Consider the following 19,424-nt stretch of genomic DNA (forward strand, 5'->3'; position numbering starts at 1 on the left):
ATTTATCTTGTTGTTTTCAGCTTTTCACCCGCCAAGGCATCGAGGATGGCGACTTGGCGACGAAGGTCTGGACGCCGGATCACATCGACCCGGCTGACCTAGCCGGCGACCAAGCCGGCGACGACGATCTGCCGGTGGTGCAGGATCAGGGCGGCCAGGGGGAGCATAACCCGCCGCCTTCGCCTGAGCATGAGCAGGAGCAGGAGCAGGAGCAGGAGCCGGCCCAATCCGGCACGGGTCCCATCCCGGCGGTGCCTCTGCGCGCGGCGCCGCCTACGAACACGGCGACTTCTGCGCCGAAGGGGAGGAAGCGGGCCGGCGTCGGGTCTACGGCCGCTTCGGAGGCGAGGGCCAAGAAACAGCGCCGGGCCGGCGCCAAGAAGGTCCCGGAGAAAGCCGGGTGAGTTCTTTTTCCTTTGTTGTTTGATTCCTTTTCTTTCCTTCCTCTCTGTACTTATCTTTTCTTGCTTGTTCAACTAGGGCCGCGATTAAGTTTACCCAGGGAGGCGGCTCTCGGCAGGCTCCTCCCGTCACGTCGCCGCTTCAGCGGCAGAGGAGGGAGCCAACCCCGCAACCTTCGGCACGCGCGCGCACGCCGCCGGCTGCTAACGTGCCGCCTGCGGCCACGCCGCCTTCTGCGGGGGCGTCTTCTTCTGCCGCGCCTGGCGGCGGAGACCAGGGTCAGTCGGCGCGCCGGCCGACCCTAGACGACATGTTCCCGCGCCGCGCCCCGTTTGTGGAGCAGCAGCCGAGCCGGCAGGGGCATGCCATCTGCGGGCTGGAGCTGGAGCTGGTGGGGCTGCGCCGCCTTCGACCGGAGTCGGCGGGCCCGCGCCCAACGTCGTGGTGCTGGAGAGCTCTCCGGAAGGAGCACCTCAAGCGCCGGATGCGACGGCTCCCACCGGGCCGACTGCTTCGACCGCGCCGCCTCCAGCTTCGGAGCCGACGAGGAGGGAGCCGACCGGGAAGGAGCCGGCGAGGGAGGAGCCAGCGCGCTCGAAGGATGCCGACTCCCGGGCGCTGGTGAGGACGAAGGGCCCGCCGGGCCCAACTGAGGGCCTTCATGTGGCCAAGGGGGCCCGGCTGCTGCATGTGCCGTCTGCCTCTGACTCCAGCCTTGGCTCGGCTGGAACCATGGAGGCTGCGTGGCACAAGGCGGATACTTGCGAGGTGTTCAGCCGGGAGGGACAGCCTGGTGCGGCGCCCATGAAGGTGGTCTTCTCCGGCTACCGGGCCAGCCTTAAGAACAAGGCCGCCGAGGCCCTTGCCCAGCTAGCAACGCTGGAGGATGCTGACAAGGTAGGTGTCTTCTTGTTTTTGCAATTTTGTTATTATCCTGGTAGCCCTCCGAGGCATGGTCCGGCTGCTTGGAGCCGGTCCGGGTTTCGTCTGGATATCTGATTGTTTCTTTCAGGCGGTTACGGAGCGACGCACCGTCTTGTACAACAAGGTGGTGACTAGTTACCACAAGGCCAAGATCGAGCGAGCCGGCTTGGCTCGCGAGCTGGAGGCTGTCAAGGGTGAGGCCTTCTCTCTTTTGACTTGCTTTTCCTGTGAGTTTCTTTTTTACTGACGGCCCATTTTTGCCGGCTTGCAGCTGAGGCCGCCCGGATCCCACAGCTGGAGTCGGACCTCCGGGTTGCCCGCGCTCAATGCGCCACAAGTGAGGAGGCGAACCGGGCTGCTGCCGCCAAGCTGAAGGTGGCTGACGGGGAGCTGAAACGGCTGCGCCTTCTTGAGGCTAACCATCTCAAGGAACTTGCCGCCCTCAAGAAGGAGCAGGAGGAAAAGCTGGAGGGTCTGAGCAAGCGGTTGGAGGAGGTGGAGCGGCAACGGCTTTCGCTCCAGCAGGAGGTGACCACCAAGTCCAACGAGCTGTCGGCCACCGCCAAGCGGTGGTTGGGGGAACTTAGCGCGCTCGACCGCGGCTTGGCGGGTGAGTTTTGTCTTATGCCTTCCCTTTTGCCGGCTTTCGGCCGTCGGCTGCCGGCTTAGGTTGGCAGCCGGCGGCAGAAACTTGATTTTTTCGATATCTCCATCTTCGGGCTGGGGGCAGTCGGATCTTGCCGGCTGCCGCCAGGCTTACTTTAGGACTTCGAAAATTTGCATTTTTCAGCTTATTTCGGCTTTGATGGCTTCTGACATGCTTTTCTTCTTTGCAGCGGCCTTCCCTGAGGCGCAGGAGGAGGCGTTAGCGGCGGTTGGTGGCGCGGGAGGATCACCGGCAGGCCACCGGGGAGCGAGCTCCGATCGCTTCACCATGGACGACTATCCGCGGCGTCCATCGCCGCCCGCGTGGAGCCGGTCACCAAGCTTGGCTGGGAGCTGCGGAAGGCGGCGGAGGAGCTGATCCGACTGCTGTGGCCGACGGAGACGCTGCCGGAAGATCTCTCCAATCTCATCGCTTGGCTGGAGAGGGCTCCCGACCGCTTCTTGGACTGGAAGGAGTCGGCCACGCGCGCCGGAGCCGATATGGCGCTATCTTTTGTGCTTTCCTGGTATAACGAGGTTAGCCTCGACCAGCTGGAGTGCCGGCGCGCCGGCGTGGAGGACAAGCTCCCGGCGGAGAACAAGGCTGCTCGGCTTGCCCGCGCCTGCGCCATTGCCGACTTCGTCGACAAGTCCGTCTTCATCGCGGACCCGAATCCGCCGTCCCGACGACGAGGAGGAGGAGGCTGAGGACGAAGAGGCGGACGACGTGCCCGAGGATGACCCGGCAGCCGGCTCCGCTGATGCCCCTCCGGCTTAGATTTCTGCTTTCCAGTTGTTTTGCCAAGACAATTTATTAAATCCCCGGGATGCCGGGTGCAGATGTATGAATATTATCGCCCTTTAATTATGTCACACTTTAATGTGTTTGTTAATCATTTGTGTGCCGAGTTGCTTTCTTTCGACTCGTTCGCTTTTTCCCATCCGCCCCATTCTTTGGCTGTGCTCTTGCCGGTCGTACGTCCGACTTGCGATCCGTCGCCGGATCAAGAGCGGGCCGCTGGGTGAGGCCGACAGTATTTCAGTCGAACGGGCTGAATTCGGCAATCCGGCACTTTTATGAAAAGTTGCAAGTCAACTCGCTTTTACTCTTTCCCTTAGTCGTTTTTCGCGTGCCGGCTCCCTAGGCCTTACTCCCGCCAGCCGGACAGCCGGGTTGCGGTCTGTAGCTGGATCGGAAGCCGGCTGTCGGAAACCGGATCACGTTACTGAGCCGACCGCGTGAGAGGGTTCAAGCCAATTGGCGAAACAAGGTAAAGTACGCGAAAAACTTGTCGGAAACGGCGCTCTTGGCGCAAGCTTTTTCATAACTCACAAAAGGGATACAAGGGATACATACATTCTTGCTCTCATGTGTAAAATGGGCGGAGTAACCTGACATTCCAGGGACGTTTAGTCTCCTCGTCAGCCTTGTCCGGCTTGTTTTCTCTAGCCTCTTGGGCATCTATGAGATAGTAGGAATCATTGCCTACCGCCTTGCTCACGATGAAGGGACCCTCCCATGGGGATGATAGTTTATGCTGTCCGGCTGTCCTCTGGATCAGCCGGAGCACTAGGTCTCCTTCTCGGAATGCTAAGGGCTGGACCTTCCGGCTGTGATAGCGTCGGAGGCTTTGCTGGTAGATAGTAGATCTAGACTCAGCCAGCAGCCGGGCCTCTTCGACCAGGTCAACTCCATCTTCGCGAGCTTCTTTGGCTTCGGCTTCTGTGTAGAGCTTGATCCTTGGCGCATCATGCTCGATATCAGTCGGCAGGACGGCCTCGGCCCCGTATACGAGGAAAAATGGTGTGAAGCCGACTGAGCGGTTTGTCGTTGTGCGCAGGCTCCACAGCACATTGGGCAGTTCTTCGATCCAGCAGCCGGCTGCTCGCTCGAGCGGCTCCACCCGCCGGGGGCCGGATGCCGGCTAGGACTAAGCCGTTAGCCTTCTCCACTTGTCCGTTGGACTCTGGGTGTGCCACAGAAGATAGGGCCATCCGGATCCCCATTTCCCCGCAATAGCGAGAGAAGATGCCTTGGGAGAAGTTGGTGCCGTTGTCGGTGATGATGGTGTGGGGGTAGCCGAATCTCACAATGATTTCCTTGAGGAATGTGACGGCTGTGGACCCGTCCAGTTTCTTGATTGGCTTGGCTTCGATCCACTTGGTGAATTTGTCAATCATCACCAAGAGATGTGTCATGCCGCCTCGCGCTGTTCTGAATGGGCCTACCATATCCAAGCCCCATACGGCAAATGGCCATGTGATGGGGATGGTTTTCAAGGCGGAAGCCGGCTGGTGTCTCTGCTTTGCGAAGCGCTGACAGCCGTTGCACTTCTTCACCAAATCTTCTGCGTCTACGAGCGCAATCGGCCGCAAAAACCGTGCCGGAAGGCTTTGGCCACTATGGCTCTGGATGAGGCGTGATGTCCACACTCTCCTTGATGGATTTCCCGTAGGAGTTCAATCCCTTCAGCCGGCTCGACGCACCGCTGGAACACCCCACTTACGCTGCGTTTGTACAGCTGGTGGTTGATGATGGTATAGGCCTTGGCCCTTCTCTCAATCTGCCTGGCCTGGACTCTATCATCAGGCAGCACACCATTGGTGAGGTAGGAGAGGAATTCTTGTGCCCATGAAGGTACGCATCTTATCTCGAATACGCTAACCAACAGGGCCTCCTGCGTGGGAGCTTCCGGGTTCGACTGCATGGTCGCCGGGTTCGGCTTGCTAGCCGGCGGGTTCGGCTTGCTAGCCCCCGAGTTTGGCGATGAAGCCCCCGAGTTGGACTGAGAAGTCCCCGGGTTCGGCATGCTAGCCGGCGGGTTCGGCTTGTTAGCCCCGACTTGGGCGATGAAGCCCCCGGGTTCGGCTGAGCAGCCCCCGGGTCAGCCGGCACGAATATTGAATCCGAGTCCGGTGACGGTATGATGGACGGCTTCTTGAGAACCGCCAAGGCGACACCCGGCGGAATAGCTTGCCGGGTTGAGCCAATCTTGGATAAGGCATCAGCCGCCTCGTTGTTTGCTCGTGGCACGTGGTGGAATTCGCAGCCGTCGAAGAAGCCGGATAACTGTTGGACATGGAAGCGGTATGAGGCCATGTTGGCGTCCTTCGCGTCCCGCCGCGGATGCTTGCTGTATGACCAAGTCGGAGTCGCCGAAGCAGAGTATGCGACGCACGCCAATCTCCTTGGCCAGCTTCAGCCCATGAATGAGCGCTTCATACTCCGCCACATTGTTGGATGCGGCGAAGTGGATCTGCAGGACGTAGTCCAGCCGGTCTCCCTTGGGAGAGGTGATGACGATGCCGGCTCCCAGGCCATTGCGCATCTTCGAGCCGTCGAAGTGCATCTTCCAAAGGTGTGGAATCCGGCACAGCGGCAGTGTATCGCATCTCAGCCCAGTCGACGAAGAAGTCGGCTAGGATCTGCGACTTGATGGCTGTGCGTGGCTCGTAGAGGATGGTGTGGGCGGCTAGCTCCAGGGCCCACTTGGCAACCCGGCCGTTGGCATCCTTGCTGCCTATGATTTCCGCCAAGGGCACTGTGGCAACCACCCTGATGGGGTGCTCTTGGAAGTAGTGCTTGAGCTTCTTGGCCGCCATGTACACGCCGTAGGTGACCTTCTGGTAGTGGGGGTAGTTTTGCTTCGACTGGGAGAGCACTTCGCTGAGGTAATAGACTGGGCGCTGGACCAGCTGCTCTCTGTTTTCGGCTTCTTTGCGCTCCACCACCAGGATGACGCTAACCACTCGGTTGGTGGCTGCGATGTACAACAGCATCGGCTCCATTGAAGCCGGCGTTGCAAGGATTGGCGCGGTTGAGAGCACGCGCTTCAAGTCACGGAAAGCTTCATCCGCCTGCGGTGACCAGACGAATTTGTCCGCCTTCCTCATCAATTGATACAGGGGCAGTGCCTTCTCCCCCAGCCGGCTGACAAAGCGGCTCAAGGAAGCCAGGCAGCCAGCAAACTTCTGGACGTCCTTGAGGCACTGTGGCAGTTCCATCTTCTCCAGGGCACTGATCTTGTCCGGGTTGGCTTCGATCCCTCACTGAGAGACGAGGTAGCCAAGGAGCTGGCCAGACGGCACGCCGAATGTGCACTTGGCCGGGTTGAGCTTCATCCGGAATCTTCTCAGATTGGTGAAGTTTTCTCTCAGGTCATCAAGGAGGGTAGTCGTCTCCTTGGTCTTTACAACGACATCATCCACATATGCGTGAACGTTTCTGCCGATTTGATCCTGCAAGCATTTTTGCATGCACCTTTGGTAGGTGGCGCCTGCATTTTTCAAGCCGAACGGCATAGTCGTGTAGCAGTAAGCCCCGTACGGGGTAATGAACGAAGTCTTTATTTGATCAGCCGGATTCAAAGGAATCTGGTGGTAGCCTGAATAGGCATCTAGGAAAGACAACAGTTCACAGCCGGCAGTCGAGTCTATAACTTGATCTATACGCGGCAGGGGAAAGGGATCCTTTGGGCACGCCTTGTTCAGGCTGGTGTAGTCGATACACATGCGCCAGGAGCCGTTCTTCTTCAAAACCAGGACCGGGTTCGCCAACCAGTCCGGGTGCAGCACTTCCATGATGAAGCCGGCAGCTAGGAGCCGGGCGATTTCTTCACCGATGGCCTTCCTTCGTTCTTCGGCGAAGCGCCTGAGAGGCTGCTTCACCGGCTTGGCCTCAGGCCGGACGTGGAGGTGGTGCTCAGCCAACTCCCTCGGCACACCCGGCATGTCTCTTGGAGTCCATGCGAAGATGTCCCGATTCTCACGGAGGAAGCTGGTGAGCTCGCTTTCCTATTTCTTGTTCAAGCCGGCGCCGATGGTGACGAACTTGTCCGGCTGCGCCGGGTCCAGCAGGATCTTCTTGGTGTTGTCGGCCGGCTGGAAGTGAGTCGTCCCAGCCGGGCTGCCCGCAGCCGGCATGTCTGTCTGCGCGGCTTTGGCGAGGGCAACGGCGTCGTGGATGAGCTGCTTCTCGGTGGCGATGACCAGCGTCTGGGCCATCTTGGAGCTCTGCGTGGCGCAGTCCATGGAGCGGCGATAGTCGCCGGCTACGGTAATGACCCCCTTGGGGCCAGGCAGCTTCATCTTCAGGTACCCATAGTGGGGCACCGCCATGAACTTGGTCAGGGCCGGCCTGCCCAGGAGCGCGTGGTAGGGACTCACGAGGTCCACCACCTCGAACTCGATTCTCTGTGCGGAAGTGGTCCGGCTGCCCGAACATCACCTCCAGCGTGATCCGGCCGATCGGCTGGCAGCAATGGCCTGGCACGATGCCATGGAAGACGGTGGGGGTGGGGCGCAACTCGGCCTCCTGGATGCCCAGCTTGCGGGCGGTGTCGCGGTAGAGGATGTTGATGCTGCTGCCGCCGTCGATGAGGACGCGCGAAAAACGCACGCTGCGCCGGGTTGTGCCGATGGTGGGGTCGAGGACCATGGCGTAGCTGCCCGGCTTCGGCAGGACAGCCGGTGTGTCGCGGCGATCAAAAGTGATGGCCTGCTCGACCAGTTTAGGTACCGGGGACCGGCGGTATGACCGCGTTGACCTCGAGGGAACGGCGCTCTTGGCTCGTCCTGTCCTCGGGCTCGGAGGTGAAGACGATGTAGGTGGCGTCTTCGGCCAGATATCGGCCGCCATGGTGCACTTGGTTAGCCTCGTGGTGCTCGAGGTTGGCGTTCTCTGCGCCGGCTTGGCCACCCGGCCCGCCGGCTGGTGGGGGCGGGGGGGGAGGCGGTAGGGGTTCACCGCTTGTCAGCCGCTTCATGAAGTGGCAGTCGCGGGTGGTGTGGTTGGAGGGGTTCTTGCCGCTGTGGTACTTGCACGGCGAGTCGAGCATTTGCTCAAAGGTGTACTTCGGCTTCCACTGCCGGTCTTGCTTCTGGCGGCGGCTGCCGCCTGCCGCGTTGTCTGCCACGGCGGCTACGTGGGCGGAGCCGTACCGGCGGTCCGGCTGGTCGCTGTGACGCTTGCCGCGGTAGTTGTCCCGCCGGCTGCCATGCGAGCCGCCCTCGGCCGGCTTGTGCTCAGCCGGCCTGTTGTTGTCCCGCCTTGCTGGAGCCGGTGAAATATCAGCCGGCGCCTTGCCGGCTTCCTCTGCCAGCGCGTACTTGTCTGCGATGACCATCAAGGCGGCCATCGTCTTGGGCCCGCTGCGGCGTAGCTTGTGCCACAGCATGGTGTTGGGCCGACAGCCTCCCATGAAGAAGCTGATGGCCTGCATCTCGTGCACGCCCTCGCAAGAGTTGCGCATCTCGCACCAACGCGTCAGGTACGCGCGATCCGTCTCGTCGGGGCCCTGCTTGCACATCTCGAGCTGCTGGGGGCGACCCGGCCGGCGATAAGTGCCGGTGAAGTTGCTGATGAAGGCGGCTTCGAAGTCCAGCCAGCCGTTTATGCTGCCGGCTGGCAGGTTGTTGAGCCACGTGCGGGCGGAGCCGAGTAGCATCAGGGGGGAGTAGCGCACAGCCCAGCGCTTGTTGCCTTTGGCGATGCCGACTGCGGTGGAGTAGTCTTGCAGCCAGTCCTCCGGCTTGGCGGTGCCGTCGTACTTGGGGGTGTCGCGCGGGAGCTGGAAGCCGTCGACCATGGGCTCGTTGAGGATCCGCGGCCCGAAGCACTTTGGGCCGGCTGGCCCCTCTTCTTCCGTGATGCGGGATTGAACCAGCCGATCGAGGCGGTCCCGGGCGTCGGTGGGCTCGATGCGCGGGCCCAGCCGGGAGTGTGCCGGCTGGCGCGCGCCGCTTGCTTCTGGAGCCGGCCGGTGATGACGGCGGGGCCCGGAGTCTTGCTCCTGGTTCCGGCTTGGAGGGGCCCAGCTGCGGCTGCTGCCGCTCGGCTGGTGGCTTGGCCGGCCCGAGCTGTGCGTGGCCCGGGAGTCATGGCGCCGGCTTGGTGTTGGGGAGGCGGACTCGGCCATGTCCCTGGCGCCTTCCCTGTCGTTGCCTGCAGCTCCACGAGCGTGAGAAGCTCTGGGGGCATTGACATACCTGGGGTCGGCGATCTGTCTGTTGGCTGCGTTGAGCAGCTCAGTCACCCGCTTGGTCTGGCGGCGTAACTCTTCGCCTTCGAGGCGGTTCAGCTCTTCCGCGGCGGCTTCTGCCGCGCGCACGTTCTTGTCGGGGGTGTTGTAGACGGGGAGCTCCGCGGCCGGAGCCGGCGAAGGAGCGCCGTCGCGGGCGATCTCAGCGCCAAGGTCGCGGCCCCTGCGGCGGATATGGCCGGCTCGGCTTGGCTCGTCGCCGCCTGGAGTGAGGCCGTGGGCGCGGTTGTATTCGCGCTGGGTGATCTCCATCTGGCGCTTAGCAGCAGCCAGTTCTTCGGTTTGCTTGAGGAGGAGCTGGCGATGCGCCTCCAAGTCCGCCTCGATGGCGGTGGGGTCTGCACCAGGCGTGAGCGGGGTGCTCAGTTTTGCCCGGACTGCATCCAGCCGGGACGGTGGTGGTGGCGCTTTCGGGCCCGAGCCGGAGGCGTTGGGGTCGATGTTGCGCTCCAGGTCGGGGCCGCGCATGCGCGGGTTCTTGGTGGGGAGCTCGTCGCCAGCCATCATGACTTGCACGACGGCGGGGCTGGCGGAAGCGCTGCTGCCGACTCGCGGAGGAGGGCTAGCGCAGCGCAGCACCTGCCGCGGGTAGCGCGGCGGTGCGACGGTGGCGACGTAGACGTCGAAACCGCCGAAGGAGATGACGCTGCCGCCGGCTGGGAAGGGCCGGTCAGCGAAGCAGCCAGCGTTGTCGCTGACGCAGTTGAGGGAGCCGAATCTCCAGATCAAGCCTGAAGCGACTCGCTCGCCGGTGGTGATGGTGAGGCCCGTCCGGATGAAGACACCGGCCGAGGATGCTGAAGGCCCCACGGTGGGCGCCAAATGTCGTGGTATCGTCACGGCATATGCCATAGGGTGGCTAATCGAAGTGGTTCCTGAGGGATCTCACGGCGGTATCCGGATGCGGGTATGGGCACGAGCGACACGGCGACGTACCCAGGTTCGAGGCCCTCCGATGGAGGTAAAACCTCTACTCCTGCTATGAGTGTATATGATGATCACACAATACAATGGTGCTCCTAGAGCTGTGTCCGGCTGCTCCTGAGAGGCTAAGGGAGATGATGGTCTCTCTCACAGGGCAGCTCCGTAGGTAGGTGAAAGCAATAAGTGATCGATCCCCTGCACGAGAGGGGGGAGTGCGGCTTATATAGGCACCGGCACTTTACATATAAGACCCTATAGTTTACTGGCCGGCTTGGCCGGCTCCGGCTCCCGCTCCTTCCCGAGGCGGTGACGTCAGGAGTGGTTGAGGCATCGTGGCCTGTCCCATCCGGCTGCCACGGTCAGCGGTATGGGGAGGAGGTGTCCCTGTCTCTGTCAGCCACTGTAGCCAGTACGGATCGTCGTAAGCCCTGACGGCCTGTCCGGCGCGTGGCACTATTGCTCCACAGTGCCCCGCGCTTTACGGAAGATGAAGTCAGCGTGGACTTTGGGAACCCGGATCACCAACCCGGTTCCTTCCAGTGCAAGACTCGCCAGCCTCGAGTCGGTCTGAGGTACAAACCCCAGTCGGATATGGCTTGTAGAAGCCGGCCCAGCTACAGCATTGGTGGCCGTAGCCAGGCCGACTAGGACCTAGAGCCTGCCGGCTTCCGTACCAGCAGGCCACGGCGCCAGCCGGCTGCTCCTCAGCCGGCCTTTGCCGCGAGCCGGCCAGTGGCCAGCCGGCAGCTCCTCGTCCATTGCCCTACCCGGGGTCTTCCCCCCGACATTACTACTTCAAGTTGGAGCTTTAAAAAACTAGTAGTTACTCACTAAGCTAGCGTAGGATTTTTTTCAAGAGCTCTCACCTAATGAAAAAATTCCTAGGAGAATGGGCTTGGAGAAGTTGGTAGGAAATAATCGTACAAGATTTATTCCTTCAAATCAAACGGCAGTTTAGGGAAAAAACCGTAGAAAATACAATCCTTTGAGAATCCTATGTAATTCCTACAAATCAAACAAGCCCTTAATATCAATTTCCAATAGTTTTATCCCTAGTTTTATAGAACACAAAAGGAAAGATATAAACACTGCTCACAGTGATTCCTCTCGCATCTAAGAAAGGAGGGTAGTCCTCTCGATCTATTCACTAAAGCGAACTGAGACGACGCACCTCGTAGAGAACAAAAAAACTATATTACACTCGGTTAGCAGGTAGGATGAAATGGTACCTGCTATAACAAGCTAACTACGTACTCGAATCTTCTATATAAGTGCAGTTGAACACCCAACTAGGTTGTTGCCGGGACAATGGACGGTCCGGGTGACAGAAGCGCAGCAACGATGTGTACGGTGAGAGAGACGATGAAGTAGGCTAAGGGCGATGGTGGATATAGCAGGAGGGGGAGGCGGAGGCCGATCTGGGGTTCGTTCATCTTTGTATTGGGGGAAACTCTATACATTTAGGCTACATGCGGTTTATGGTCACATTGGGTTACAAGTCTTAGAATACCCTTGTCCTCAGAGACCAGGTTCAGATGTTACAACAGTGGGATTCACGAGTAGAAGGGACATTTCCTCAGTTTCAAAAAATTTAGCACCCCGCCAATATGAAAGCTGCATTTGGAGACATTCAGACAGGTGGGTCCGCATCTGCTAGCTGTCTCAATGAGGCAATCTACGGTACATGAGGTTTGGACCTCATGGGCTGAAGTTGGGCTACCAACATATAAATACATCTATGTGGAGGGACCTAGCCCAAGAGATGGTTGCGGATCTTTGAGTTGTGTTTTTATTCTAAACATATGCATGTGAGGCTACACCGAGTCAAATGTCTGATCAACTAAACTGCCTAGAAAAGAAATCTGCATTTTTTGATCGTTTACAGTGGCCGATCTTGCATCTTGGCTAAGAGATTTATTCGAAGTCTCTTGATTCAGGTTCATTATATGGCCCAGCTTTTTTCTGAATGCAACATGTTTGATTAGACCTGCCACGAAACCAGTTCAGCCATATGACATGAAATGAAAACTACAACACCACTTAAGTGCAACAGTACAACACTACGTCCACGCAGGGACTTCATACAACATATCTTCAGTTCAGGTATCAAACACCAAATAGTGCAAAATAGTTACAATAGGAGTACCCAAAACCCAATGAAAAGTACTAACCCAAGCTGTGCAACCCGATAGAACATGCCACTAACCAAGAAGAGCAATCACTACGCCTGGAACAAGTGAAACCTTATTAGCAAACATCATCCTATTTGATCGTTTACAGTGGCCGATCTTGCATCTTGGCTAAGAGCTTTATTCGAAGTCTCTTGATTCAGGTTCATTATATGGCCCTGCTTTTTTCTGAATGCAACATGTTTGATTAGACCTGCCACGAAACCAGTTCAGCCATATGACATGAAATGAAAACTACAACACCACTTAAGTGCAACAGTACAACACTACGTCCACGCAGGGACTTCATACAACATATCTTCAGTTCAGGTATCAAACACCAACAGGGACGGAGCCAGCAATTCACCTCAAGGGGGCGGTATTAGTGCTATGATCTGATTAAGGGGCAAAGCTAGCCAGAACACCATGGAGAAGCATCAAGCATGACTATTTTCCTAGGGAAATCAGGATCATAGGGGGGCGTAGCCCCTGCTCGTCCCCCCTTGTCTCCGTCCCTGAACACCAAGTAGTGCAAAATAGTTACAATAGGAGTACCCAAAACCCAATGAAAAGTACTAACCCAAGCTGTGCAACCCGATAGAACATGCCACTAACCAAGAAGAGCAATCACTACGCTGGAACAAGCGAAACCTTATTAGCAAACATCATCCTATTTGATTCTTCACCGCCACACGAGGCACGACCCACATCGGCGTTTGTGTGCTTCCCCATGCCGCCACGTTGTACTTGAAGAACCCTCCCACTAGTTGTTGTATGTTAGAAACTTGAAGCCCGATCCAATCCGCTTTTGCACGTCTTCTGAGAGTCAGGCGATCATCCAAAATGTAGACCTAGCTACTTCCCCACAAAATCGTAAGACTTCCCATTAAGGGGTGGATCAGACCCATGAAGAGAGCATCAGCTCTGAGGTCCTCTACCTGAACCCATCCCAACGGCTGGTCAGGCCCTTGGTGATAAGGGGTGGCCCAATCTTCTCAGTAAGCAACGGTGGTGACGATGATCACGGGGTGAACACAACGGACATAACTTGATGAAGTGGATGATAACTTGTATGGCGCAACGAGATCTCTCGATTGGTCCCTGCCACCAATGCAACAGCTCTCAACCCTGCAAGATATTCGCAACTCCACACACTTGCGCACGTAGCCGCCGACCACGAAGCGGTAAGTTGCAACGTTCTAATTCCCAATGGAACAGCAGATCACACAAGAGTTTCAGGGATTCACCAAATCAATGCAATATGGTGTAGGAATTCAATAGAGTTGCAAAGCAATCAACTATGAACTAGGGTTTATCTTAAATGTGGTCTAAAACAACTTTGGGGGCTTCCTGGGCACTTATATAGGCGTCCGGGACGACCTCAGGTCGAAAAACTACGAAAATAACCGACCCAGAATAGATCTGGTCGAGACAGACTCGGACTCGGCCGGTCTGGGGGCCGGTCGACCGGGCCTGGGACTGGCCGGTCGACCGGGCCTGGGACTGGCCGGTCTGGTTTGGACCGGGCCAGGGACCGGGTGACGACCGGGTGGGGCTTCCGGGGCTACTGGACATGGCTCGGCTGGCACCGACACCGGATCCGGTTTGGACTGGATGGTTCCAGCGTGGGAGCCGGTCGACCGGGCCGGGGACCGGATGGCCCGGTGGCAAGGCCGGTCCGACCGGGTCTGGCGCCGGCTGGATCTTATCCTCCTTTCGCGCATGCCTCCTGCTGCTTGTGACGGTAAAGCACACGTCCGTTGGGAACCCCAAGAGGAAGGTAAGATGCGTAAAGCGGTGATGCGTGTGGTTGACACGTCCGTTGGGAACCCCAAGAGGAAGGTGTGATGCGCACAGCGGCAAGTTTCCCTCAGTAAGAAACCAAGGTTTAATCGAACCAGTAGGAGTCAAGAAGCACGTTGAAGGTTGATGGCGGCGGGATGTAGTGCGGCGCAACACCAGTGATTCCGGCGCCAACGTGGAACCTGCACAACACAACCAAAGTACTTTGCCCCAACGAAACAGTGAGGTTGTCAATCTCACCGGCTTGCTGTAACAAAGGATTAACCGTATTGTGTGGAAGATGATTGTTTGCAGAAAACAGTAGAACAAGTATTGCAGTAGATTGTATTTCAGTATATAGAATTGGACCGGGGTCCACAGTTCACTAGAGGTGTCTCTCCCATAAGATAAACAGCATGTTGGGTGAACAAATTACAGTTGGGCAATTGACAAATAAAGAGGGCATGACCATGCACATACATATTATGATGAGTATAGTGAGATTTAATTGGGCATTACGACAAAGTACATAGACCGCTATCCAGCATGCATCTATGCCTAAAAAGTCCACCTTCAGGTTATCATCCGAACCCCCTCCAGTATTAAGTTGCTAACAACAGACAATTGCATTAAGTATTGCGCGTAATGTAATCAGTGACTACATCCTTGAACATAGCACCAATGTTTTATCCCTAGTGGCAACAGCACATCCATAATCTTAGAGGTTTCTGTCACTCCCCCAGATTCACGGAGACATGAACCCACTATCGAGCATAAATACTCCCTCTTGGAGTTACAAGCATCTACTTGGCCAGAGCATCTACTAGTAACGGAGAGCATGCAAGATCATAAACAACACATAGACAAAACTTTGATAATCAACATAACAAGTATTCTCTATTCATCGGATCCCAACAAACGCAACATATAGAATTACAGATAGATGATCTTGATCATGTTAGGCAGCTCACAAGATCCGACAATGAAGCACAATGGGGAGAAGACAACCATCTAGCTACTGCTATGGACCCATAGTCCAGGGGTAGACTACTCACACATCACTCCGGAGGCGACCATGGCGGCGTAGAGTCCTCCGGGAGATGATTCCCCTCTCCGGCAGGGTGCCAGAGGCGATCTCCTGAATCCCCCGAGATGGGATTGGCGGCGGCGACGTCTCTGGAAGGTTTTCCGTATCGTGGCTCTCGGTACTGGGGTTTCGCGACGGAGGCTTTAAGTAGGCGGAAGGGCAGGTCAGGAGGCGGCACGAGGGGCCCACACCACAGGGCCGCGCGGCCAAGTGGGGCCGCGCCGCCCTAGGGTGTGGCCACCTCGTGGCCCCACTTCGTCTCCTCTTCGGTCTTCTGGAAGCTTCGTGGCAAAATAGGACCCTGGGCGTTGATTTCGTCCAATTCCGAGAATATTTCGTTACTAGGATTTCTGAAACCAAAAACAGCAGAAACAAAGAATCGGCACTTCGGCATCTTGTTAATAGGTTAGTTCCAGAAAATGCACGAATATGACATAAAGTGTGCATAAAACATGTAGATAACATCAATAATGTGGCATGGAACATAAGAAATTATCGATACGTTGGAGACGTATCAGCATCCCCAAGCTTAGTTCTGCTCGTCCCGAGCAGGTAAAACGATAACAAAGATAATTTCTGGAGTGACATGCCATCATAACCTTGATCATACTATTTGTAAAGCATATGTAGTGAATGCAGCGATCAAAACAATGTATATGACATGAGTAAACAAGTGAATCATAAAGCAAAGACTTTTCATGAATAGTACTTCAAGACATGCATCAATAAGTCTTGCATAAGAGTTAACTCATAAAGCAATAATTCATAGTAAAAGCATTGAAGCAACACAAAGGAAGATTAAGATTCAGCGGTTGCTTTCAACTTGTAACATGTATATCTCATGGATATTGTCAACATAGAGTAATATAATAAGTGCAATATGCAAGTATGTAGGAATCAATGCACAGTTCACACAAGTGTTTGCTTCTTGAGGTGGAGAGAAATAGGTGAACTGACTCAACAATGAAAGTAAAAGAATGGTCCTCCATAGAGGAAAAGCATTGATTGCTATATTTGTGCTAGAGCTTTGATTTTGAAAACATGAAACAATTTTGTCAACGGTAGTAATAAAGCATATGTATCATGTAAATTATATCTTACAAGTTGCAAGCCTCATGCATAGTATACTAATAGTGTCCGCACCTTGTCCTAATTAGCTTGGACTACCGGATCATCACAATGCACATGTTTTAACCAAGTGTCACAAAGGGGTACCTCTATGCCGCCTGTACAAAGGTCTAAGGAGAAAGCTCGCATTGGATTTCTCGCTATTGATTATTCTCAACTTAGACATCCATACCGGGACAACATAGACAACAGATAATGGACTCCTCTTTTATGCATAAGCATGTAACAACAATTAATAATTTTCTCATATGAGATTGAGGATATTGTCCAAAACTGAAACTTCCACCATGGATCATGGCTTTAGTTAGCGGCCCAATGTTCTTCTCTAACAATGTGCATGCTTAACCATAAGGTGGTAGATCTCTCTTACTTCAGACAAGACGAACATGCATAGCAACTCACATGAAATTCAACAAAGAGTAGTTGATGGCGTCCCCAGTGAACATGGTTATCGCACAACAAGCAACTTAATAAGAGATAAAGTGCATAAGTACATATTCAATACCACAATAGTTTTTAAGCTATTTGTCCCATGAGCTATATATTGCAAAGGTGAATGATGGAATTTTAAAGGTAGCACTCAAGCAATTTACTTTGGAATGGCGGAAAATACCATGTAGTAGGTAGGTATGGTGGACACAAATGGCATAGTGGTTGGCTCAAGTATTTTGGATGCATGGGAGGTAATCCCTCTCGATGCAAGGTTTAGGCTAGCAAGGCTATTTGAAACAAACACAAGGATGAACCGGTGCAGCAAAACTCACATAAAAGACATATCGAAAACATTATAAGACTCTACACCGTCTTCCTTGTTGTTCAAACTCAATACTAGAAATTATCTAGACCTTAGAGAAACCAAATATGCAAACCAAATTTTAGCATGCTCTATGTATTTCTTCATTAATGGGTGCAAAGTATATGATGCAAGAGCTTAAACATGAGCACAACAATTGCCAAGTATCACATTATCCAAGACATTTATAGCAATTACTACATGTATCATTTTCCAATTCCAACCATATAACAATTTAACGAAGAAGAAACTTCGCCATGAATATTATGAGTAAAGCCTAAGGACATACTTGTCCATATGCTACAGCGGAGCGTGTCTCTCTCCCATAAAGTGAATGCTAGGATCCATTTTATTCAAACAAAACAAAAAACAAAAACAAACCGACGCTCCAAGAAAAGCACATAAGATGTGATGGAATAAAAATATAGTTTCAGGGGAGGAACCTGATAATGTTGTCGATGAAGAAGGGGATGCCTTGGGCATCCCCAAGCTTAGACGCTTGAGTCTTCTTGATATATGCAGGGGTGAACCACCGGGGCATCCCCAAGCTTAGAGCTTTCACTCTCCTTGATCATGTTGCATCATACTCCTCTCTTGATCCTTGAAAACTTCCTCCACACCAAACTTAGAACAACTCATTAGAGGGTTAGTGGACAATAAAAATTAACATGTTAAGAGGTGACATAATCATTCTTAACACTTCTGGACATTGCATAAAGCTACTGGACATTAATGGATCAAAGAAATTCATCCAACATAGCAAAAGAGGCAATGCGAAATAAAAGGCAGAATCTGTCAAAACAGAACAGTTCGTATTGACGAATTTTATCGAGGCACCAGACTTGCTCAAATGAAAATGCTCAAATTGAATGAAAGTTGCGTACATATCTGAGGATCACTCACGTAAATTGTCATAATTTTCTGAGTTACCTACAGAGAAAACAGCCCAGATTCGTGACAGCAAAGAAATCTGTTTCTGCGCAGTAATCCAAATCTAGTATGAACTTTACTATCAACGACTTTACTTGGCACAACAAAACACTAAACTAAGATAAGGAGAGGTTGCTACAGTAGTAAACAACTTCCAAGACACAAAGTACTGTAGGTAAAAACATGGGTTGTCTCCCATAAGCGCTTTTCTTTAACGCCTTTCAGCTAGGCGCAGAAAGTGTGTATCAAGTATTATGAAGAGACGAAGTGTCAACATCATAATTTGTTCTAATAATAGAATCAAAAGGTAACTTCATTCTCTTTCTAGGGAAGTGTTCCATACCTTTCTTGAGAGGAAATTGATATTTTATATTACCTTCCTTCATATCAATGATAGCACCAACAGTTCGAAGAAAAGGTCTTCCCAATATAATGGGACAAGATGCATTGCATTCAATATCCAAGACAACAAAATCAACGGGGACAAGGTTATTGTTAACGGTAATGCGAACATTATCAACTTTCCCCAAAGGTTTCTTTTTAGCATTATCAGCGAGATTAACATCCAAATAACAATTTTTCAATGGTGGCAAGTCAAGCATATCATAGACTTTCTTAGGCATAACGGAAATACTTGCACCAAGATCACATAAAGCATTACAATCAAAATCTTTAACCTTCATCTTAATGATGGGCTCCCAACCATCCTCTAGCTTTCTAGGAATAGAGGTTTCGCGCTCTAGTTTCTCTTCTCTAGCTTTCATGAGAGCATTTGTAATATGTTGCATGAAAGCCAAATTTATAGCACTAGCATTAGGACTTTTAGCAAGTTTTTGCAAGAACTTTATAACTTCAGAGATGTGGCAATCATCAAAATTCAAACCATTATAATCTAAATCAATGGGATCATCATCCCCAATGTTGGAAAAAATTTCAGCAGTTTTATCACAGGCACTTTCAGCAGTTTTAGCAATTTCAGGCAGTTTTTCGCGCTTTGCATTAGAAGTGGAAACATTGCTAACACCAATTCTTTTAGTATTAATAGTAGGAGGTGCAGCAACATGTGTAGCATTAGCATTACTAGTGGTGGTAATAGTCCAAACTTTAGCTACATTCTTCTCTTTAGCTAGTTTTTCATTTTCTTCTCTATCCCACCTAGCACGCAATTCAGCCATTAATCTTATATTCTCATTAATTCCAACTTGGATGGAATTTGCTGTAGTAACAATTTTATTTTCAATATCCCTATTAGGCATAACTTTCGATTTCAAAAGATCAACATCAGCAGCAAGACTATCGACTTTAGAAGCAAGTATATCATTTTTTCCAAGCTTTTCTTCAACAGATTTGTTAAAAGCAGTTTGTGTACTAATAAATTCTTTAAGCATGGCTTCAAGTCCAGGGGGTGTGTTCCTATTATTGTTGTAAGAATTCCCATAAGAACTACCATAGCCATTGCCATTATTATAAGGATATGGCCTATAGTTGTTACTAGAATTGTTCCGGTAAGCATTGTTGTTGAAATTATTATTTTTAATGAAGTTTACATCAACATGTTCTTCTTGGGCAACCAATGAAGCTAACGGAACATTATTAGGATC

General features: G+C 53.2%; 1 protein-coding gene across 1 annotated transcript in view; it reads left to right on the plus strand.

The window, feature by feature from the left end:
- The first annotated feature begins 1,018 nt into the window (after positions 1-1,018).
- LOC127345389 (uncharacterized) overlaps positions 1,019-19,424 on the plus strand; it is a 136,115-nt gene continuing 117,709 nt past the window's right edge. The window contains exons 1-4 of the mRNA XM_051371867.2: positions 1,019-1,299; positions 1,415-1,520; positions 1,598-1,936; positions 2,163-2,200. Of these exons, the coding sequence (XP_051227827.2) occupies positions 1,135-1,299; positions 1,415-1,520; positions 1,598-1,936; positions 2,163-2,200 (648 nt within the window). The 5' untranslated portion in view covers positions 1,019-1,134. The remainder of the gene's footprint in view (positions 1,300-1,414; positions 1,521-1,597; positions 1,937-2,162; positions 2,201-19,424) is intronic.

The sequence above is a fragment of the Lolium perenne genome, chromosome 3 (assembly GCF_019359855.2).
Source record: "Lolium perenne isolate Kyuss_39 chromosome 3, Kyuss_2.0, whole genome shotgun sequence".
Taxonomy (NCBI): Eukaryota; Viridiplantae; Streptophyta; class Magnoliopsida; order Poales; family Poaceae; genus Lolium; species Lolium perenne.